This window comes from Symphalangus syndactylus, chromosome 5 (assembly GCF_028878055.3).
Source record: "Symphalangus syndactylus isolate Jambi chromosome 5, NHGRI_mSymSyn1-v2.1_pri, whole genome shotgun sequence".
Classification (NCBI taxonomy): domain Eukaryota; kingdom Metazoa; phylum Chordata; class Mammalia; order Primates; family Hylobatidae; genus Symphalangus; species Symphalangus syndactylus.
This window is the reverse complement of record NC_072427.2, coordinates 124305001-124329724: the sequence shown is the minus strand read 5'-3', so window position 1 is coordinate 124329724 and position 24724 is coordinate 124305001. Positions and strand designations below refer to the sequence as shown.

General features: G+C 41.6%; 1 protein-coding gene across 4 annotated transcripts in view; it reads right to left on the bottom strand.

Moving 5' to 3' along the window:
* Positions 1-327: 327 nt before the first annotated feature.
* The window catches only part of FBN1 (fibrillin 1), a 336957-nt gene continuing 312560 nt past the window's right edge, over positions 328-24724 (bottom strand). For 3 of the 4 annotated variants that reach the window (XM_055279034.2, XM_055279035.2, XM_055279038.2), the window contains 12 exons: positions 23544-23666; positions 21249-21380; positions 18610-18735; positions 17830-18036; positions 16023-16148; positions 15653-15775; positions 12235-12351; positions 11841-11969; positions 10974-11093; positions 5814-6045; positions 2825-2999; positions 328-1634 (listed from right to left, as the gene is read on the bottom strand). In XM_055279034.2, coding sequence (XP_055135009.2) covers positions 1245-1634; positions 2825-2999; positions 5814-6045; positions 10974-11093; positions 11841-11969; positions 12235-12351; positions 15653-15775; positions 16023-16148; positions 17830-18036; positions 18610-18735; positions 21249-21380; positions 23544-23666 — 2000 coding nt within the window. In that variant the 3' untranslated portion in view covers positions 328-1244. Of the gene's footprint in view, positions 1635-2824; positions 3000-5813; positions 6046-10973; positions 11094-11840; positions 11970-12234; positions 12352-15652; positions 15776-16022; positions 16149-17829; positions 18037-18144; positions 18207-18609; positions 18736-21248; positions 21381-23543; positions 23667-24724 lie in introns of those variants that run through there. The other variant, XM_055279039.2, reaches the window with a different exon arrangement.

Genomic DNA, 24724 nt, shown 5'->3' with positions numbered 1-24724 from the left:
AAATTCATGTGCTCTGAGACAATGACTGAACTTGGTATTTAAGACTATTTAAAAGTCACAAGATGAATTAGATCATGTTTCAGAAGTGACTCTACAATCTAAATTTCTCACAAGCAAGTCAGGTTAATGACACCAGACTCTGCTATTTTCAATGGATAAAACAAGGGATCGACTCATATGTTAAATTTTCTTCCAGTGGTTATACATTTGGTACTTTCATAAGCCACAACTAAGAGACCCAGGATAATTTAAATCCAGGAGACTTTATTTAGCCTCCGGAATGGCCCCTCCAACCCCAAATCCATGCAAGAACACAAAGTCAAGGGGTAAACTAAAAAAAAGAAGAGATTGTTTTATTGTGACATTTATGACATTGACCCCTTGTTGACAGGAATGACCGAGGGTAATCTTGGCATATTGCACATGCTGTGATGAAGGATGCACTGGTGATCCTCTGGCCACTGAGGCTGTTTCCTGGTCCTCCCAGACCTCTATGCACGTGTGGGCCAGTCACAGAAATTTCATTACCACTTGGTGTATACATTTAACAAGTCTTTGGTCTTAATAAGCACCATTACAAACCCTCACATTAAGGGCATTATTATTCTAGTTTATAAATGTTTCAATGATAAAAAATAGCACGATTACAGTATACACACACTTAATTTACATGTAATGTATTATACTCATAACTGAGATAAGCTACTGAACTAACTTTGGTTGATTGAAATTAATGAAGTATTGGAACTGAATACTTGTAATTTGGTTTCTAAGTTGTGTAAATATTACAGTGCATTTATAAATCTAGTTTGAAAATTTACTAGCACCAAATAGGTACCATAAATGGCCAACCTAGTACTTGTATTTGGAGAAGCAAAGTTTACAAATTTGCAAAAAACAGAGTAGTCCATCAATTGAAAGCACATTCCTGTACGTTTGCTGGAAGGATGGCATGTCAGCATAAATGGCCAACCCCCAATGGAAATACACGTCCCAGTTTTCAAGAATCAACACATATGACAAAGTAGCTTAGCTACACACACGAGAAGCCTGAGAAAGTGGTTGTTTTGAACTAGGGTAGTCACCTGTACCTTGCTTTGGTAATACAAAGAATAGTGCTTATTTATACAAATTTACTTGGTGAAAGATTGTACCTATGATATGACGATTCTGATTGGGGGAAAATATAGTTCTACCTATCTATATTTGTTTTTCTTTCAATTATTTGGTCTCTGGATGGTGAATTAATGAAGCAAAACCTGGATTTTCATCTTCAGATTATCACCCAGTTCACCACTGAGGTAGTCTTTGTCATATTTGTCTTCTAGTTGGTTAAGTTCTTTCTTTTTATAAAGTGGAGTACTACTGATTTGTAATGAATAGGTTCCAACCACTGGCTTCTTCTTTGTGAAGTGGAGGTAGCTGATCCCTTCCTTTTGGTTGATTTTAAAGAAGCCATCTTCATTTCCAGATTCGATCAAGTATCTGTTGTGATTCGTCAGAGTTGTAAGAGCTGGAAGGAGTTCTAGGATTCGAACCTTGTTACTGACGTGGGAAATATTGAAAGCAAAGATGGCTGTCTTCTCAACATCCCAACTTGCAAGACTCACATTGGCTTCTGTCTCAGATTGATCCTGGAAAGACACATGACAATGTGTTAAATACAATGTACATATGCCACTTAGCTCTCATATTAAAGAAAAAATGACTCAAATTTCACACTAATACAATTTTCTGCCTTATGCTGCATATACACTATCGAAAGCATTTTGTTTAGACCACAAATGTACTAAATTGGCACATATTTGTAATACTTGAAAATATTAACTGATGTCAGGAAGAAAGGCAGGTTGAAATCATTTGTATCTGGAGGTCTCAAAGTGTAGTCCCTGAACAAGCTGCATCAGCATCACCTGGGAATCTGTTAGAACTGCAAATTCTCGGCATCACCCCAGAACTACTGAATCAGAAACCCTGGGGATGTCTCCCAACAATCAATTTTAACAAGACCTAGTAGGTGATTCAGATGCACGCTAAAGTTTGAGAACCACTGTTTTAATACATTATGTTCTTTCCAAAGACTTATCTCATTTCTTAAACGACAGCAGATGGGTTGCAGCACCAATACGAAGAACCAGACTATTTCAATTTGATTCACTGACGCAAAACCATCCCCTCCTAAGGACACACCTACAGGCCTACTTCCTGGCTGTGATGATCGGCTAATATTCAATGCTTTTCACCTGGCTTCTTGCTTGCCTCTCTGGGACCACATGTGCTGGATTCTATGGGCCCAGAGCCAGAGGTCTGGGTGAGTATCTGTGCACTTCTGAGTTGACTGAAAGGCTGCAGCAGCCGTAGGCAAAGGAAACCAGGCTGCTTCAGCTCCACGTTATTTTTGTCTACAATCCAAGTTCCCTCACACTCCGCATGGCTCTTTTCAGTAGAGGAGCCTCTAGCTTTCAGAACTTGGCGTCCCTATGTAGGGAGCACTATGTCACTTCGCTATTCTGCCCACTTGCTGTCCTGGATCTCAGATCTTACCCTTTCAGCAGACTTTGGGTGGGTATTTGAGTTTTTTTTGGCGAGACACAGGAAATGAGCAAGTATGTGAAAACCTTCAAATGGCCACTCCCGAAAAGCAGCAAGAAACTCCAGAAAGCCCCACAGCCTCTTGTAAAATACAGCCTAGAGCTCAGGGAATGGCTGGAGTTTCTCCCTGGGGAGCTTTTTCACACTTTGGAGCATCCTTGGAGGAAACCACAGGAATCTGGAAGGGCTTTCCACCATAGGAGACATCAGGAGAAACCAACTTCTGACCCACCTCGATATTGGAGGCATCAGTTTCGTTTGTGCTTCTTCGTTTCCTGCCCCGTTTGGGGTAGCCATTGATCTTACACTCATAACAAGCCTCTGGGGAGAGTGAATTGTCATCCATTTCACCACTGACAGACGGCTCTGGGTTTCCTCGGCCCATGCCCATTCCAGAAACACAGTGCCTGCAGCAGAAGGGGAGCATAGATGTTTTTCATTAGAATGGGAAGACAAGGTAGGTGGTACAGGAGTTCTGGTGAAGCCTGCTCCCTGCAGTTGTGAGGTACAGCCCCTGCTTGTCCACTGGAGGATCAGCTAGTTCTGAGAACTACATTGAGATCCTCTGTTAACGGCCTCTAATTCCCAGTTCCCTGAATGTATTGATTTCCTTCTAATGCCTATGAAGACCCTGTCTTGGATATTTATTTATTTCTTCATTCCCAAACCTAACATGGAAAGCATTTTGCAGTACTTATACTGGAGAGGAGACACAGAGGGGAGACAAGAGAATAGTAGATGAGGGAGGCCATGTAACTTGAGAGGCTAAATAAAAATGGCTTCTTTTTACGAAACAGGCTCCATGGGAGTGAGCAAGGTGTGAGACATCACTGTTGAGTTTCTTGCATTCTCCCACTTCCATCGTTACTTTTCCTCACTCAAGCTTTGGAGCAATTGCTCCTATTCCTTGACGTTTCACTTTTGCTTATGCTACTGAGGATAAGAAGAAAGCTCCAGTCGATAATGAAGGTTAATTTAATAATAAACTATGAAAATATGCAGTATATAAAATGCATGTATCAGAGCTTGCCCAACTGTGGGAAACTGTTTCAAGTCATTCAAAACCACTAGGGCCACTGGCTCTGACTCATGTGAAGACGGATAAACAAACCCATGCCCAAGAGAGAACTCGTTCAGCTGTTTTTCTTTGCCTTTCAGTTATCAAAGCCAAGTTATGGAGGGAGGCTCGAATGTTTCACAAGTACCTTGTTTTGTTATTCTGCTTACTATTTCAGAGGCCACTTGGAATGTGTATTTATCAAGCTCCTCTTTCCAAATGTGTTGAAACATTTGAATGGTCCTTAAAAGAATCTTTATTTGGGGGCAGAGTCCATTCTAGTGATTCGGAGAGGCCAAAACTGTTTTAAATGGGTAGATTAATAACAATGGGTCATAATATACACCAAAAATTATTTATCTGTTTTTCTGTAATAGCCGATCTGCTCTTTAGAACTCATTTTTCCTACCTACCCTTAGGATTCAAAATATGTTGCCAATGAACAGAATATTTGTTGTATTTCAAAGCAGTTTATAGGTTCCTACTGTTTCCCCCAATCTTGCCAGAGTCCAATACGTTTCCTTTCCTCTTTATCTTGCAACATGAAATATGTAGAAACAATACAATGGATGAAGTGATAAATGCTCATCCTGTGGGTGTGTGCGCATGCATATACATTCACACAATGATTAAATTTTTAGGAGGTAAACTGCAAATTTGCAGGCTTTGGTTCCTTTCTCAGAACTCCTTTCCAGTATTTTCATACCCCGGGAGCACCACTTATAAGAAGTGTGACTACAAAATCCCACTGGCCAAAAGCCAGTTTAGAGTGTCACAATTTTTGCTGGGAAAAAATGGTTCTGGCATTAAACTATAAAGAATGAGTCTACTGAGAGCCAGACACAAACATCTGGGAATTTGTGTCCGATTGTTGGCATTCTGTGTGCTTCCCATGAAACATTCTTCTACCTACCCAGATCCAAAATGAATCACTTGATGTTTGTATGTCAAGAAATCAAATACTGCTACATTAATAATTTGGTATAAGTGTGGATGTGTGTGGGGTGTGTGTGTATATGCATGTGGGGGAGTACATAATGTATATATATATTTAATGTCTATGTGTTGCTAATCAAAAAGGTAAAATGTGTACTTCCTCTCAGGATAGCTAAAACTAGGTGGACACCCGAGTCCAGATTAATTCAGCAGGAAAAAAGATCCAAACTTTGAACACTTAACACTAAACTTTGAAATCACTGAGTAAAATAAAAATAGGCCTTCCCAGCCAGGTGCGGTGGCTCACGCCTGTAATCCCTGCATTTTCGGAAGCCGAGGAGGGCGGATCACGAGGTCCAGAGATCGAGACCATCCTGGCTAATATGGTGAAACCCTGTCTCTACTAAAAATACAAAAAATTAGCTGGGCGTGGTGGCGGGCGCCCGTAGTCCCAGCTACTCCTACTCAGGAGGCTGAGGCAGGAGAATGGCATGAACCTGGGAGGCAGGGCTTGCAGTGAGCCAAGATTGTGCCACTGCACTCCAGCCTGGGTGACAGAGCAAGACACCGTCTTAAAAAAAAAAAAAAAAAAATAGGCCTTCCCTGCCCCAACTCTCACACAGACATACCTATAATTTGGTGAAGTGTTTGTTTTCTTTTTTTTAACCAGGAAAATACAATAAGTATTTCAATTCTCATACTCAATGCACCTTTGGTAATACTTAATGTAAATTCAAGTCTGAAATGTAAAATATAATTTAAAACCCCAAATAATCTCCAACCCAAAGGGATGTCTTTGACTTATCCTAACAGGAGCTACATACAAAGGCATTTTAAGTCCAGATAGAATCCTCCCTGCCCCAGGAGAAGAGTGGATCAGTCGTGTGGAGGGTGAGTCCAGTTCTGTCATGGGTTGGCAGAGAGGTATATTTACAGAGAGATGAATCACTTCCCAACAAGATGTGAAGATCAAGAGAATGAGATAGAGAAGTCATATAGCGAGATATTTACAATGTAGTTTCATCACTTTGTTTGACGTTTCCAGAAATCCAGATGCTTCCTTTCAAATAAAATAACCTAAAACTTTTGCCAAGCTAACTGGAATTAATTTTAGGATTACAAAAAGCATGGTTCTCCTCTGCTAGGACAGGTAATTTTGAGTTCAGTAGACTTACTTATATTACGAATGAAAGAATCTCCAAACATGACCAGGAAGAGCACTGCTTACCCTTGGCCTATGCGGAAGTAACCAGGTGGACAGCCACACAGGTAACCACCCTCGGTATTGGAACAGCCATAGCTGCAGGGGGCCTGCGAAGAGCCACATTCATTGATGTCTTGGCATCCTCCACTGAACTGTTCATACTGGAAGCCGGCGGGACACATGCACTTGTAGCTCCCCAGGGTGTTGTGACAGGACGCTCCTCCGCAGATGTGAGCGCTGAGGCATTCGTTTTCATCTGCAGGCAAAACAAGAAGCGGCATGTGTGGCAGCAGCCAGAGATTTCTATTGAGGACACTGGATCTGGCCACTTGCTGCCGGCCAGCTGGCCCTCAGCTAGACTCTCAGGAAGGTAAGACAGGCAGAGGTGGCTGGGTGGGGACAGCAACAGCAGAGAAAGATGCGGGCACGGATGTGGCTTCTTGCTATGTTGTGAGTAAACATGGACGATGAAGTCAAATGCACCAGGCAGAGGGCATTAGAGGATGGCATTCTGAGGACCAGCAGACTCCAGTTCTCATCAGAAGTCAACACTGGTATCTTCTGCTCCATGTAAACATCCGGTCATGAACCAACATGGTGCTGGTCCGTAGCTAAGATTTAGGGTTCAAGGTGGGAGGGAAGGAATCTTGCAGTTCTCTGCATACTTGCTTCACAAGTGCCCAGCGAGGAGACAAATATCTCAAAAGCAGAGACCAACCATTTTCCCGCAGGCTGCTTTCCCTGTCCGCCTATTTCAGGATGTGCCGATCTGGCAAGGGCTGATATCCTGCCCCAAGTGTCTGCCCCACGTGTCTGCCCCACTTGGACTTCCTTTTCAAAAATCTGCAAAAGCCCCCAGGTACTTGTTCTGGGAGATGAATAATGCCTTCTGGTATGTCTGCTCCCATCACCGAATCGGCCCCCTCCTTATTCAAACCAGCCTCCTGCCCAGAGTGTCTGAGCCCTGTCTAAAACTAAGTGTGGCTGGAAGAGATTTGGTGCAGACTTCACAAGCAGTAATTGGGGAAAACCCACAAGAGAGACAGAAGCTGCAGGGCTGGCTACACACAGGGACCTGCCAAGTCTGATGCTAAGAAGCAGGAAAAAGAAATCTTACTTTAAAAAAATCAACTAGAAGGGGGAAAACCATGAGTTTCTCATTATTTCTGATTTATAATTTTTGGAAGTCTCTAATATATTTTTGTAGACCTGCCTTCGCAGGGCAGGTTGGAAACTTGCTGGTAAGACATTTCTTAACTGCCACAGCCCATTTTCAGGCATACGTTCCTTTGAATGTAGATAGATTGGCCTTCTCTTCACTTAGTGAATACCCACTTCCTATGGAAGAGAGGAAGGGGAAGGGAATGAATGTTTATTAGATACCTATTTTATGACAGATAGGATACAGGTATTGCCCATTCATTTCCTTAGCTTTCCTAACAATCCTGAGAAGGAGGTATTATATTCTCTGTTTTACAGCTGAAGAAAGTGAGGCTCAGAACGCTCTTCCAAGATCTCACAGCCAGCAGCAGCGGGGCAGAAATTCACAGCCAGGTCTGTTGGACTGCAAAGGCCATCCATGTGCTTTCCTTTATACCACAGTACTTCTCAAGAGATTCTCCACATTTAAGCTGGTGCTTCCTTTCTCCTGTAATTAGTTTACTTTCTTTGCTAAGGCAGATTCATTTATAAAGAAAAAAATGTTTCTCAAAAAATCTATTTTTTCTTTTTTTTAAATTAGAAAACAGGTGGATAAAAGTGGTGGGGAAGAATGCTCACTTGTATATACTTAGTATATATTCACATTTCCTACTTGCCTGCCTGCCTGCCTTCCCTCCTTCCATGTCTCCTTCCCTCCTACCTTCTTTCCTTCTCTCCTTCCCTTCTTTCTTCCTTCCTTCCTTCCCTCCCCCCTCCCCTCCCCTCCCCTCCCTCTTTCCCTCCCTTCCTTCCTTCCTTCCTGCCTTCCTTCCTTCCTTCCTTCCTTCCTTCTCTCCTCCCCTCCTTCCTTCTCTCTTTCCCTCCTTCCCTTCAGCTACAGGTCTTTGACCTTAACTTTGCCTGTCTGAAAATCTTTTGTATCCAAAGACCTTCAAGTCTTCACTCAAGATCACTTAGGCTCCAGGGCTCTTAAAATAGAAATAATAATTTTCTCTTTCTCATTCTTCCCTTTCTCTTTCTGTGCTCAACACATTATCTGTGTTCTTTCTCCTTATTTTAGATTGAGGACGAAGTGTGCAATAGAGAGCAACAGAAACCATTGGCACCAAGCTCCGTGTCAAACAAAGAATGAAGAACCAAGCATATTTACTTCAGTGGAGAGAACACCCCTGGGCTGATGTCTTCTTGCTCCTCCACGTCCATCCTCCATCCTCTCCACTTGCTCTTGGCCCCAGGTGGCTGATCTATGGAGCATGAGCAAGCTCGGCTCCCCTATCCCCCACTTTTGGTTGGCCTCAGCCATCTGTTTCTTGCTGGGACCCTGACTAATAAAACCTGCAAGGCGTGGGTATATGAGGGGGAAGACTTCTCATTCTATAGCTTAGATTTATTCTGTGTTTTTTTCCTCCAAAGAGCAGAAGTAGGACCAATGGTGAGAAATCACAGGGAGGAGAAATGATTTTTTTTATACCAAAAAAAGACATTTCTAAGTATTAAAAGCTGTCTATACATAGATTGGGCTATCTTGGGAGAAAGTGGGCGCCCTTCAAGGTGGTACTTAAGCCAAATTGGGATAAGCGAGGAAGTTAGAGAAGGATTTATATATTAGGAAAGAGGGAAGGCTAGATCTCTAAGGTTCTTTTTAACTTTGAGCATCTATCTGTGTTACTACAACTATCAAAAGTTCTCCCCCTCTCCTTTCACATTCTTTTAAATTTTATTTTACATTTTCTCCCCTCCCTGAGAATTTAATAAAGTTTAAATTAAACTTGCTTATCTAGGTTGGAGAGGTAGGATGGAGTAGAGCACAGATTAAAATAAGAAATTGGCAAATATTCAGTGTTTACAGTTTGAAAACAGCATGTTTGTGCACTCGCCCTTTTTATCAATATACAAACACCACGATTTGGTTAACATGTTTTGCACTTTTCCTGACCTTTTTCATCCTCTGCACTCTGGAGCAAATGACTCCACAAGGAATTTTTTTACACTCCAAAATATTTGTTTTATTCTTCCAGTTGGTACTTAGATTGGTGAGGGTTTTGTTTGTTTTATAAAAAGAGACAATTTGAATTTTATCAAAATAGCATTAAAGTCTGAAAACTACTCCTTAAAAGTGGATTGAAACCCACCACTCTGTCCTCTAAAATCAAAGGTTTCAGCATCCAGCTTGCACTGTTCATGTCAGCTGTGGCCTTAAGGGAGTACCGATAGGAAACTTCACAAATGCAGGATGGGCTTTCTTTTACTCATTTTTTCTAGGGGAAAATGGGTCAACTCCATCTATCTGCCAGCTGAATTTTTGAAATTTACTTCTAGAAAGCAATGAAATCAGTGGCCCTCTTACCCCAAAGAGTGAATTTCCAGCCACCTGGGAGTGAGGATCCTGGGAGGGCTGGTCTAAGAGATCTGCTCTGTTTCTTGTGGTTCTGGGGAAGCTATTTTAGCCCAAGGCAATGCTCATTCTAGATAACTCTAATTGTCAAGATTTATGAGAGCAATTTGGCATTTGGAGGCATTAAGAACCCGAAACTTCTTCTGACTTCTAAATCAACTTATTTTTTTAGAGTGTCCAGCCAGGAGATGATCTTCACGACACCAGAGCAGAATCTCCAGGACACTAGTGCATGGCCTGGTCGCCTCTACTATCCTCAGACTGATGGGAGGAGGAGGAGGATAAGGTACAGGAGCGACATACCTTTCCTCTCTTATGTTTTTTTCACTTAGCTCCAGTGTTATTAAAAGGACCTAAATAATGAGAACAGACAGGCTCATAAACTGGGTATTGAATCAACAAAGTTCACTCTGGAAGTTCTGTGAACAATGTCAGAAACTGGTGATTAAAATCAAAGACCTCCCTGAGCTGCTAATGAACAAAGACATTTTTATTAAAACCAGATAGCTAGCCAGAGACTCGCGCAGCCGAAACTCCTATAGCACAGGGGTCACTTCAGTCGACCGTACATGCCACTGCAAAACTGTCTTGTGTAGAATCAAACTAGATGACAGAGATGATTTTGATAAATGAAAACACACCAAATACGTCTTCATCTGCATGAAAGTGAACCATTGCAATGCAGAGCCTGCACCCAGGAAGCAGTAATTCTTTGAGTTTTTGCTAAGGAGGGCTCTGTACAGAATAATGTGGCAACTAGAACAGGTTACCAAAGCACCAAGCTTGCAGAGGCACTCCACAGACGCTTGCTGAATGAACATAAACAAGTGAATGTAACACTTGAAAGGCAGCTCTACATCAGAAAGTTAAGAGTTGTGGGTTCTAGTTCCAAGCATGTCACAAAAGAACTAGGCAAGGAAATATGACCTTCCCTTTCTGAACTTCTAGGTCCTTATCTGTAAAACAAAGTGCCTGAGCTAAATGGCTTCTGGTATCCCTCCAAACTCACAATGTTTTGATTCTCTGATGTGCATTAAGAGTTATTTTCCCATGACATTGTAGAATCAAAGATGACATCAGTTCAATTTAATGAGAGAGTCAGTAGAACTCCCTTAATTATCAAAAGAATTTAGCAATCTTGAAAAAAAACAAAAACAAAACAAAACAAAACACAACCTTGCTGTGTTTCCTGCTTGCGCTCTGTCTCAAAATGCGTAGAGCTGAACAGAACTACTTTGGCATCTTCAGGCCAAAAGCCACTCCAAATAGCCTTTGGCTGGCTGATATTTTTCAGTCATAAGTAAGATTTTTTGACCCCTGATGTGAACATAACTCAAGTGCGGGCTGATGGCTAGCAGTGCAGCGGGAGGGTGGAGGATACTGCGCTTCAAGAAATTATGGGGGCGTTTCATTTCAGATGCTCTCAAAGCACCCTCAATTACAATTTTTTTTCTTAGTTTGCTGTTTTGCAAAGACTGTTACTTCCCTCGGGTTTCAACCAGGTTAGGGCAATTTTAAATGAGTATTTGTTGCTTCAGTAACACATTTACAGCTTCAGAAAGAAAGCAGTGTTTTACTTCATAGGAGCTGATAGCCATGCATCTTGAGAGTGAGGAAAAGCTACTTGCCAACACACTGGTTCCACTGGTAGTGCTGGAGGTAGCCCTGGGGGCAGCTGCACCTGTAGCCCCCAATGATGTTCTGGCAGCCGTGCTGGCAGCGGTGGTTACCCTCACACTCGTCCACGTCTGAAAAAGAAGCAGAGCCACCATGATGCCAACTCAACATCTCTCTCTGAAGCCAGATGGATTCTAATAAGAAATCTGGCCCCCACACATCCTACATATTATTCTACCACCAAAAACTTCAAGAATGTCTCTTCTGCAACTACGGCTAAGTCCAAGGAGAAAATCATTCAGAGAGCCCTGGCAAAGTCTACAAATAAAAATGATCAGGAAATTAGTGCAAAGCCCAAAGCACTCTCCAGGACAGCTCTGTAAGTTATAAGTTATTTGTGTTTGCTCTTTTTTTTTCTTATTTTTGGTGCCACAATTAGAAACCAAAAGGTGTCAAAGCCACAATCAACTTCTAAAAATATCATTTAAACTTTAATTACATGTCATCGGAAGAGCTATTCCTCATATGTTTAGTCCACATGGGGGAAATCCCTTTATGGCTCTGGACCCAGTGACCAGAAAATTAATGAATCAAAGTCAAGTCTATTTTTCTTGACTGAGTTATTCCCTATTAGGTTAAATGAAAAACTGAGCAGAAAAGGTCTTGATATACTTAGGAAAGGCATGTGTGTTAGACATAATCAAGCATGAGACAAAACATGAAATCTCTAAGATACAGGACCTGTGTACACTATTTTAGCTGGGTGCCCCCCAGGCTCAGATCTGCTATCTCATAGAGGCTGATGAAGGTGCCGATGGCCACACAAGCCACCTCCACAAGGATTCACCAGCTGGATCCCGGCTGAGGTCTCCACCTACCTTCACAGCTGGAGCCGGTCTGATCGAGTGAGAATCCCCGCTGGCATTCACAGGTGAAGCTTCCAGGAGTGTTCTGGCAAATGCCCTTAGCCCCGCACAGACTGATGTCAGAGGTGCATTCATTGTTATCTATGAGAAGCAGCGGGGGCAAAGAGGGGTTAAAATTCCCCGAAGCTCTCTTTGTATCATGTAAAAGAAAGTTAGAAGGATGACTCGGACAAGGCCAAATAAGGCCAACAACTCTTTACATACATGTACAGGTGTGCTCACACATACACGCACTCACATATTTCTTTGAGCTTTTGTTTTCTTATCCCAACAGCAGAGGAAATAGAAAATAATCCCTTAAAAGAATCGCTACATTCCATGTAGGATTTTTTCCTCTCCTACTCACCAATGCAGGCCGTATGGTGTTGGGTAAATCCGGGAGGACATTTGCATGTGAAGCCGCCAATGGTGTTAACACATAGGAACTGGCAGTTGTGTTGCTTGGTTGCACACTCATCAAGATCTACAAGAAAATGCAAGATCGGCATTTGAGTCAAGCCAACAAAACAGGATCAGGGAAGCCGCCCCTATGAAGCAGCTCCACGTTTGATTTGGAAGTCTCAAAGGACCCTGACTAGAAAGAAGCCACAGCAAAAGGCAAGGAGAGACACAGGGGGTAAAGATCTGAAAGATAAAACAAGGTGTCAATTTAGACCCTCCTCCCCTCAAAAAAATACAAAGAGATCTTTAGGGGATCCAAGAAAACACAATTCTAATTGGAGAAATGCGGGAATTCCTCAACAAAGGAATTTCAAATAAATCATGACATTTTAAACAAATTTTTAAATGAAGTGAAAATGAATGATTCTGCAAATTTTCCAGAGCATTGAAAAGATCTATTTAAGTTAAAACATAAAGAGAAATGTTGACGCTGGAAATGAATTTGCTGGTTTAGTTCTTTTCTGTTTGTTGTTTTTAATATACTCAAATGAAGTCGTCAAAAACAAAATCTGATTTCTTTAGTTGGGATTCTTCTTAGGATAAAACAAAACTGAGCAATCAGGAAGGAAACAAAGCAAAGGAAAAATTCATCTTAATAGCTAAAGGCACTTTAATAAAACTGCCTCCAGGCCAAGCGTGGTGGCTCATGCCTGTATTCCCAGCACTTTGGGAGGCCGAGGCGGGCAGATCACTTTGAGCTCAGGAGTTTGAGACCAGCCTGGGCAACATGGCAAAACCTGTCTCTAGTGAAAATACAAAAATTAGCTGGGTGTGGTGGTGCGTGCATGTAATCCCAGCTACCTTGGAGGCAGAGGTTGCAGTGAGCTGAGATCGCACCACTGCACTCCAGCCTGGGCAACAGAGTGAAACTTCATCTCAAAACAAAAACAAAAACCAAAAAACAAAAAAACAAAAAATCCCAAACTGACAACTGCCTCCAGTGTTTATCCAACGTTGTTTCCCACATCTCAATAAAACCCTCTGCTTTGACCAGGCCTCTTTCCTCAACGCCTCAACTTCTAGTTGCATTCTCAACTCCAATGTTATTTCAAAATATCAAGAGATGAAATGTTGTGTTCTAGCTTCTAGCTAAATTTTAATGATAATTTTAAAATTGCCGCATATTCAGGAAAAAATATTAGTGACTTTATTTTATCACAAATTCAACCACTATGCCCCTACCATCTGCACAACTGCGTTGGAGCTGCAGATCTGTGCTAGCTTTGCCAGTGACTGCTTCCACTCCACAGGGCCAGTTCCTGGCTAGAGTAACATCTGGAGTGGGCCTACACTGAGAGACCCTCCCAAGACCTGTCCTAGTTCCGGCTTCTCTTATAATGCAGCCCGTCCTGTGCTCTTTCCACTGCTGAGAGCTTGACTGATGATACACACTCTCTGTTCAGCTTTCTCAGAGCCTGGGGACTGGTTTCCCCTGTCTATGGCCCAAGGAGCTTGGCTGGAGCATCATGACACATTTGCTGAAGCTCACCTGCAACAGGTGAGGAAGATGACTCAGTGATTTCTCCTAACACCATTTCATGAGTACAACACATGAAGAACAGCAGCACTCGCTGCTCTTGCCTCCAAGAATGCCCTTCTTCCTCTTCTCCCCTCTAATCTGCATTCTACCCATCTCTCACTGGGGATGTGCTGCTCCCACAGCCACCCTTCTGGCCTCTTCCTTCTCAGTGTCCGTGGTGCAACTATCTGCACTATTCATTTGATATTTAGTTATATATACCAAGTAAGTGGAAGAATTTGAACCTTATGAGAAAAAACAGGAAAAGGGACAAGTTGTGAGTGGACACGTAAAAATTACAGTGTTCTTTGCACTCTTAAAGCCATAAAGAGAACTTTATTGATGCATTTTCATTTTTCATCTTTTAATTGCTGGAAACTTTTGAGAATTTTCTGCCCCCAGAGGTTAGAAAAAATGCTATAAATTTGTTTTGCTTGTTACAGATAATATATACAATGAGAGATATTTTCCCCTTGAATTTGGTTCTTCATTTATATGAATAAATTTATGGCTCTGAGTTATAGCTTCACATTGCCTAGAACTCACAGTGACCCCAGATGTAAAATAAGTTCCACATTTGAGAAGAACAAAACTATGAGCGACTGTTCATTTAAGATGATTAGAATGTGTAAGTAGGTCTCTCAACTTCCTCTCCCCAAACTACAGGATTATACAGGCTTTGTGCTGCACAGGAAGGCCTCAGGCAGTTGCCCATGATGTCATCCACTATTACATGCCTCTTAACTCTCCCTTTCAGCAGACACAGGAAAGAGGTCAAGAGCCCAACTTCTCGCTGCTCTCCACTTCTCTCCTCTCCTCTCCTCCAATCTGGATCCTCCGTGGGGATGTGCTGGTCCCACCCTCCACCCTTCTAGCCTCTTCTCAGTTTCAGTGGTACATACAGCTGCATCATTCATTTGATATTTAGTTATATATACCAAGTAAGTGGAAGAACTTAAGCTTTATGAGAAAAAATAGGAAAAAAGACTCCACTCTACCCTTTACCTTCCTTACTTCTGTATGTTTCTATAAATTTCCTTCAAAGTTTCATGGCATGACATGATATCTCTTGCTCTACCACTTGGTCTACCTTTTCTTCTCCAAATCTCTAATTTCCCAAATTATTGTTAAGTATGACTCACTAGTGCTATTCACTAAATATAATGTTCTTATTGTGGAGGAAGATGTTTACAGGAGTAAATTTACACCAAAAAATTTTTGCAAAGGTTAACTTCTGGTTGAGAAGGGATTTCTGCCCAGAGCTTTGCTGATTCTTAATTCTGTGTGATATTTATGTCTCAGGGAAGCTCCTACAGGGCAGAAATGGACATTTTCTGCAGAATAAAAATCTGGACACAGCATCTAATTCATTAGGCACAATGTCCTCTACGATCAAGGCACTGATTATTCCGAGGCAGGACCTTCCTGGAAACCTGAACTATATGGCTATAAAGAATAAATACAAAAAACAGAAAGCAGAGAGGAGTTCACCAATTAAGAATCTGCCCCACCAGAGCCATTGACAGCTGGCCCTGCTATCTCTGAGACCGTCATGGATGGCCACCATGGATGCCCAGGGGGCATGCAGCGAGGACGGCTGCTCCCACTGGTCCTCCACAATCTCCCTGGCTTTAGCCTCCCTCCCTCCAGCACAGGAGGTAGGTCCCATGGAGGCATTAACCCCAGGGAAGCACCTCCTGCCTGTAGAGCAGGTCTTTTGGCTTGCCTCTGGAGTTCTTACAGGCAAAGGAATGCAGCCATGTGTCAGGAGCTAGGTGAGGGGCAATGGTCAATTCTACTTTACCTTTGCAGCTCCTTCCATCCTCTTGCAGAATGTAGCCTTTCGGGCATGAACACTGGTAACTCCCTTCTGTGTTTTTGCAGATAAAATTGCAGGGTTTGGGAGCCTGGTTGCATTCGTTCAGATCTATGATCAAAGAAATACAGTGTGACTGTACATCTAAAAATGATGTCTACATGCTCAATTTCCACAGGGTCTAACACAGAATTTTAGTTTTGGGGAAAGAAAAAGTAAACTCTGTGTAGACTCTGATGACTGTCCTGTGCTTTCCTATGACACTGCACAGACTTTTTAGATTTTTAGCTTTGGGTCTTTTTTTTTCCATAATCTAAAATTTCCACTTGAGAATAAGCCATCAGAAATAGACACTTACCTACACAGGAAGTCCCAGTTATATCTGGAGTGTACCCAGTTTTACAAATGCAATGATATGATCCTCTGTCATTGACACATTCCCCATGTCGGCAAACATCATGAATAACCTTGCATTCATCGATATCTGTAATTTAACAAATATAAATTAAGATAAGAAATATATCATAAAATTGACAACGTTAATATGTAGGGGGTCACTTCAGTGTAAATACTAATAAATTGTGTTACTATATTTTGGGCCTAAGAAATTAAACCAGTAAGATGACACCATAAATTTAATATGTAACAGTAGCTATATCAAAAGACAAACAATAACTTCATTAGACTATAATTGATAAAATAATTCAGCCACAGAAAAACTTTAAAAACAACTGGTCTTCTAAATGTATATTTTTATCTTCTGGGTCCATAGAACAGCCACCCCATCTAGACATATTTGGCTTTCTGTGTTATCTCATGCCATTAAGCTTGCCTCCTGCTGACATCTCATAAATGAATCACAGAAGCAGATCCTTTTGACGAGGAAACCCCATTCACCCCCCAGTATTGCATGCTCAAAATAAGAAGTTTTTTTTTTCTTTTACATTATTTTTGTTGTGTTTGTGGTTAATCCTGAAAAAGTTCAAATTACATAATATTAGGGAAGTGAGATGAACTTCTGTCCTCTGGTGAGGGGGGAAACTAACCAGGGCTCTGAGGTGGATGACAGTGCTGGGTTTTTGCAGCCTGCTAAGGAAGGGAGACCCTTACTCATGGCTGTACCACAGAAACACTGGGTCAATATGCACTGTTGAGCATTAAAACCACTGTCTTCCACATCTTGACCCATTTTACCTCCTTACTGCTTGGCGAAGTGCCAATACAAGCACTTTCTACACGGGTTCTCAGCCCTTGACTGCCAAATAACCACTTTATACCAACAGCTGGGTGTATCTGACCTTTACAAGTCTACTCTGAAGCGCAATTTAGCACACTCTTATTGGTCTCCAGAAATGAGTTTTTTCGACTCTCTTACTGCTATATCCTCCAAAGAATCATAAATTGCTTTTGGTCACTCCATCTTACCTTTCTAGGTCTGTTTTTTCTTTTTTTTTTTAATCACATCCAGTTCCATTATTCTGCCTTCAGCCACATCTTTCCAATACAAACACAAATCCTTCTTAACCTCCTTCTTCCCCTTTTACTTCTAATTCCCTCCCAAGAAGCTCAAAAAAGCTCTCACGTTTTCTCAGTCCTTTTATGAACTAAAAACCAATTGTCGTTACAGCTGATAAACACAGGAATCATATTAGTGACAGGCCTAGATATCTCTAGAGTTGCCTTAGACAGTCTGACACTTCCTCCTGCTCTAGTTAAGGAGCTTGTGCTTTTCCAGATGCAACTGTGTTTAATTGCCAGGATATCAGCATGATTTATACTTCTTTTATGCAATACAGTTTAGGAGTTCCACATCTTGGTGGACTGGTTTGCGCATTTAATAATCATTTATTTCAAAGTTTATCTACAAAATTTAAAAATTATATTCTGAGTAGCCAATTGACTTATAGTAAACTTCTGTTTAAAAAGTTGAAGACTCACTGGAACGCAGAGGGAGGGTCCTAAGCACACACAGCTTAATCAAGTGGACCAAGGCCACTTTGGCAGCATGACCTCAAATGTCTAAAACTCCATAATGAAGAATTTGTGTTGGCCTCAGCTGTGCATTTCAACCTAGGCACACACTGCAGCCTCCACATTTTCATCTGTTTTTCACGCAAAAAACAAATAGATTCCCTGCAAGTATTTTTGGACTATAAATGAAGTACCTGCTCCGTTGGTCATGAATCCTCGGCCATGCGGACAGAGTTTCTTGAAAGCCACAGTCCCCTGGAAAGGGCAGATCTCACAGTGGGGACCCCAGCCTCTCCCTCCATCACAGCAGCATTCAGATTTGGTGACGGGGTTCCTGTTGCTGGAGCCGATCTGACACATGTTTTGTAGCACTTCTGTGAAGCAGTACCCTTCCCGATTGTCTGGAAGGGACATTATATGGCAAAGGGGATGTCAGGAAATTTTAAGAGCAAACAAAATATTAAAAATTTGGTCAGATATAAAAACCAAAAAAGGATGTAACACTTTACCCTGGGTGAGAAGAAGCAAGAGGGGAAAGCTGGAGACAGCAGTAAAAGAGAAAGGATGGCGTCTGAGGGAAACAAATAAGACATTCAGTAAGTAGGCAGAAAGACATTGGCCTAGACAAGCTTATAACTCTCTCTGCTCCCAGAAATACAGGGGAATAGCCATGCTTACAGACAGAGGGGCAGAGAAACATATGGAAGTGGATCCTGATCACCAAGGGCTTCAAAGCCAGCCAAGAAATTCCAAACAAGTGATTCAGGATCCAATTAGCAAAGGAAGAATTTAGCTGCAGGGTGGTGCTGAGCCCAATGGACAATCACACTCACTACGGCATCTCCAAAATATGAACATTTTTTATCCTTCCTCAGATTTTGACATTTTCTTGTATTTCAAATAAGAAATCTGGGTTTCCGGCATCCCAGCGTGGAGGCTGAGGTTAGGAAAAGCGCGCCGCCAACTGTACTCACCCAGGCACTCGTCCTGGTTGGGGCTGGCGGTAAACCCATCATTACACTCACAGGTGTAGCTCCCACGGGTGTTGAGGCAGCGCCCATTCTCACAGATCCCTGGCTTCGTCTGACATTCATTCTCATCTGTTTGATTTTATTGAAGGACCAAAACCAAGAAGAGTCATCTGACCATTTTATAGAGGATGGAGTTCCTTCCCTCGTTCCTTCCTTCCGCCCCCCTTCCCTCCCTTCGTTACTTTCTCCTTTCCTTCCTCCCTTCCCTCCCTCTCACCTTCCTTCCCTCTCTCTCATCTTCCATTCTTAACTTAGCTTTTGAATCACTAATCTGTTCACATGGCTCAAAATTTAAAAGGTATAAAAGGGACTTCATTCATTCTTAACTGTTTGGTTTCATTGAAGGACTGAAAACAGAAAGAGCCATCTGAATCTTTTATAGAAGAATAGATTTTCTTCCTTCTTTCCTATATAGTTTGTAAATAGCTTATCTCTTCACATGGTTTAAAATTAAAACGGTACAAAAGGAGATTCAGCAAAAGTACCCCCTTCATTCCCTATTTCCCAGACACCAAACTCCCCTCCTGAAAAGCAACCAATTCTGGGGCCAATTTCTAATGTATCCTTCCAGAGCTGGATTACGCATATAAAAGCAAATATGTGTGCACTTCTAATCTTTTAAAAGCATAACTGATAGCATTTTATATACTTAAACATAGATGGTAGCATTTTATGCACACTTACATATTTCACTTAGTAAAATTTAAATCTTTTCATATTAGGACATAAAAAGGACTCTCAAAGGGTTATTTCAAGTGAAGGAGGGAAAAATGTGAATATCAGCATATGAAAGAAATATTTTAATACATATTAGAATAATATCTATAATGGTCAATATTGATCTGGGGGAATTTGTCTAGATTAATCTTCAGATTAACCTAGATTATATCTCCAATATAGGTTGTGCTTATTGCAATATTTCAACAATATTATTAAGAAATCATAAACTACAATTCAGTTTCCCAGGTTTAAAAAAACATTAAAATATCTACAGATTCTTAGAATTATCTGATGATTATTTAGAAAGATCAAAAATAATTTGCTGAGGTGCTTCCCTTCCTTTGAGAATAGTTCAGGGTCCCTCAGATGGAGCTCTCACTAGGAAAGACAGAAAGTTGGAAGGTGACATCCAGAACAGTGTTAAAACAGGTTCAAAACCCCAATGCAATGCCCCAGCCACCCCCAGACCAATTCAATCAGAATATCTGAGGTTGGACTTGAGCTCCCCAAGTGATTCCAAAGTGCAGCTGAGGTTAAGAATTACTGATCCAGGAGGATACAGTGTGCGACAATTAATCTACATATTTTCTTTTTCTGTGCTTTTACAGTCTGTTCTTTCATTACTGCTTCAATCTGTATTGTACAGAGTAAAAGTGCAATGGGATTCTTAATCTGTTTGAATGACAACATAAAATATATCTTTATAACACCATTTATTATTAAAAAGAAAGAGAATGCAGGCCGGGCGTGGTGGCTCACGCCTGTAATCCCAGCACTTTGGGAGGCTGAGGCGGGCGGATCACGAGGTCAGGAGATCGAGACCATCCTGGCTAACACAGTGAAACTCCGTCTCTACTAAAAATACAAAAAAAAATTAGCCGGGCGACGTTGCGGGCGCCTGTAGTCCCAGCTACTCGGGAGGCTGAGGCAGGAGAATGGCGTGAACCCTGGGGGGCAGAGCCTGCAGTGAGCCGAGATCGCGCCACTGCACTCCAGCCTAGGTGACAGTGAGACTCTGTCTCAAAAATAAATAAATAAATAAATAAAATAAAAAATAAAAAGAAGGAGAATGCATGTGAGAAGGTTTTAATAATTTTCTCCTGTAATTATTATCTAAGCAGAGGTCAGGAAACTTTTTGTTAGGGTCAAATAGGAAATATTTTAGGCTTTGTGGGTCATATGGTCTCTGTTGCAACCACTTGGCTCTGCCATTGTGGCATGAAAGTAGCCGTGGACAATATGCAAATGAATGGTTATACCTATATTTAATAAAACCTTATTTATAAAAACACACAGTGGGCTGGCAGGCTGGAATTGGCCTGTAGGCAGTTTGCCAGCTCCTGGTCTAAAGATGAAGTTCTCAGTGTTGGATCCATTTAGAATCAGCTGAGGAGCTTTAAAAAAATATCAGTGCCTGGATGCTACTCTAGACAAGACCAGATTTTCTGGAGGTAGATCCCGATGGTTTTGGGCTATTCCCGATTCAGAGGTACCTGGCATTTGTAGCAAAGCTAAGTCAATAGGGAGGCATTCCAATGTGATGGGGAGAATTGACCCCCAAATCAACAAAAGAGTATGGAAAGTAAAGGAGGAGAATAGAGAAAAGGCATGCTGTTCAAATCCTGGCAGCAAATGGGTCAAGAAAGTAGACAAAGGCCAGCTCAGAGGGACAATGACAGTACTCTCGGAATTCACAAATGATCACGAGGCAAGGGAACCACCATGGAGAGTCTTGACATGAGGTAAGAGAACAAAATGGGTCTCGCCAAGAACACAGTGTCACAAGAACTCAGAGCCCAGGTTCCTTCTGTCCACTGTCACTTCTGACACACTCAAAGCTCCTTCCACAGGGATCCTCTTACCTACACAGCCTTCTCCGTCAGGTCTCCGCTGATACCCGGGTCCACAGATGCACATGTATGTGCCAATGAGGTTCTTGCATTCCATTTGTTTTTCAGTACAGTCATGTTTTCCCTCTTCACACTCATCCTCGTCTGCAAAAACGTACAATCACAAATTTGTCAAAGAAAATACGTATATCTGCCTTAATTACCTGACTTTTAAACATAAAATGATAGTAAGTAACCAATTTTCATCTATGTTATTTCACTATTGGCTGTATTTCCTTCTGCTCTGTTGAGTATGATCTCTAAAGAATGGAAAGGAATCTTCTAACCACCTTTGAACTTGAAGAAATTGCTCCCTAATCAACTGACGACCTCTTCAAGAAGCATGATTCTAATCATGCCTTTTCTCTATTCTCCTTCTCTTATTTTTTATTTATTTTTATTTTTATTTATTTATGTTTTTGAAAGAGTCTCTCTCTGTTGCCCAGGCTGGAGTGCAGTGGCCCGATCTCAGCTCACTTCAACCTCTGCCTCCCGGGTTCAAGTGATTCTCATACCTCAGCCTCCCAAGTATCTGGGATTACAGGCATGCACCACCACACCTGGCTAATTTTTTTTTGTATTTTTAGTAGAGACGGGGTTTCACCATGTTGTCCAGGCTGGTCTCAAACTCCTGGCCTCAAGTGATCCACTCACCTTGGCCTTCCTAAGTGCTGGGATTACAGGCATGAGCCATCGCGCCTGGCTGTCCCTTTCTTTATGTTTTATACTCCTTTGTTGAAGCATGATTTCTGATTCTTGTTGACTAATTGAACTAAAAGGGCCTCATGTAATTATAATATAATGGATATATCTTAATATAACAATAATTATAACAGCATTATAATCACAATATATGATAATGCAATAATTATAATAACAGTACTACAATCATAATGGATTATTAGAGTAACAAACCAAAGCTTACATTATGCAATAATTGTAATAATAACACAATATATTATAATATGATATTATTATTTTTTTGAGATGGAGTCTCACTCTGTCATCCAGGCTGGAGTGCAGTGGCACGATCTCAGCTCACTGCAACCTCCACTTCCCGGGTTCAAGCAATTCTTCTGCTTCAGCCTCCCGAGTAGCTGAGATTACAAGAATGCACCATCACGCCAGCTAATTTTTGTATTTTTAGTAGAGACGGGGTTTCACTATGTTGGCCAGGCTGGTCTCGAACTCCTGACCTCAGGTGATCCACCCACCTCGGCCTCCCAAAGTGCTGGGATTACAGGTGTGAGCCACTGCGCCTGGCCAATATGACATTATTTTTATATGATAATATTAATAAACAGGATACAATAGTAGAATGACTATTTTATATACTTTCTCTCTCTCTCTCTCTCTCTCTCTCTATATATATATATATATATATATATATGTTTTTTAACAGTTTAATGAAAAGCCAGACATCTAAAAATATCTTATTCTCTACTGGTTCTTCCCTCCTTCATTTCCTTTTCTGGACTTGGTTGGGCCTTCCTCAGTCTTTACTTTCTGTCCTGTTGTACTACTTTCTTTTTTTCTATCTTTCCCTTTTACAAGCTCTGAGCTGAGAAATTTGAAATTTATTCTGCATATGATTAGGACCTTCCATTTAGGAAATTTCCCCACCCTTAAACAAAATTATATTTCCGCCATCTTGAGAGAACAGGTGTCTGTTCATTTAAGATCTTGAGAGGAGCAAGTCAGGGCTCTTCAAGAGCAGACTCTATGATTACTGCAGTTTGTGAAATAGAGCCTAGTTCAGTGCTTAGGAAATTGCAGGTGTTCGGGAGGTATTTTTAATGGAGATGGTTTAGCTAATGTAGATTCCACGTGTTACCCCATTCTTGAAATAGAATTTCCTTTGGTGTTCTCAGAGCATTTTGTATATACAACCACCACAGCATTTATCACACTGTATTATGAGAACGTATTTACATCTGTCTCAATCTCTTCATATTGGGTTTTTTGAATGTGGGGAGATGTCTTTTTCTTTATATTCCCACATCTTGTAGAAATACTGGCATGTTGTGAGCATGCGATGCACAGTGAGACCTAATAAAGGATGTGCAGTGCAGTCCTCGACTTGGCTTGATGATGCTTCCAGCGACAATTTAGGGGGAAACATGGCAGTGACAACCCCTGTATTGTCCACGGACTATTTATATTCCAATTCCCAGCCTTCTCCTACTAATGGAAGCTTTGAGGGACCTCTCCCCTCACAGACAGAGTTAGAGCTTCCTGGCTTAGATGACCTTGAACACGATGACTCACCTTTGCACATCCTACGGTCTTCTCTGAGCACATATCCCACGGGACATTTGCATTCATATGACCCATAAGTGTTCACACATCGGAAGGCACAGAGCAGAGGATTCTGGGCACATTCATTTATATCTGCAGCAGAGGAGAGTAAGAAAATAAGGGATCACGGACAGCAACAAAAGGGAACCTACCAATGGAACTAAAACTCTAAAACTGTTACCAAAAGTTTCAATGCTTCATTGTCATAAACATGGATGGATCAAGTGGTCTCCCATTTCCAGGAAATTATAAAATGGGTTGATTATTTTATATTTGGTATAAACAGGGTGACTCTCCATCCCGGTTCTCCCAGCACAGTCCCAGTTTATGTTTGTTGTCCTGGTATAATTATTAATGATTATTTAGGTGGATGGGAAATTATAGGCCACCCAACATATGAGGGGCTTTTCTGAAATTCTGGCTTAGAAGGCTCAGGTTGACCATTTGTCACTCCCTACAGTTACATGGCGTGGGAATCAGTTTTGCCTCATTCCGCCAAAACAATTGTGGTCAGAACAGAAACCAACTCCTCCAATATTGTTAACCACCTCTCTTTCCCCAAACAAAGAGGTTCCTGTGAAATAACAGCGATTCTTCTGCCCAAGCAAATAGTGTTCCAGATCATGTTATACTGACAGAGACACTCAGTTTACACAGATGCCCACGTTCAAACCTTAAATAGATGGGAATGAGTTTACCATTAATGGAAAAAAAGGGATTTCTGCAGACTGCAGAGTTTGGAATCATCAGAATGTGTTTTGGAAAAGCAGGATTAAAAGAGACCATCTCAACTCTCATGTTGCTCCTCAAGGCCAGTGCTGACTAAGAACAAGAGTGAGAGCCCAGATCATGACTTAGTCACAACCTGTAAAAATGTACCACAAATCCGACAATGGGCATTTGATGGATCATATCTGATGAAGAGCTCTCTTTGCTACCAACTCTATTCTCTGCCTTCACCTCTCCTTCATTCTTTCCTTAGGCCAGTGAATCCCTACTTGAGAGTGTATCAGATCACCTAGAGGGCTGCTGGGCTCCACCCCACTCTCGGAGTTTCTGATTTAGGAGGTCTTGGATCAGGCCTGACAATGTGCATTTCTAATAAGTTCCCAGGTGATGCTGATACAGCTGCTCCTGGGAACCACCCTTTG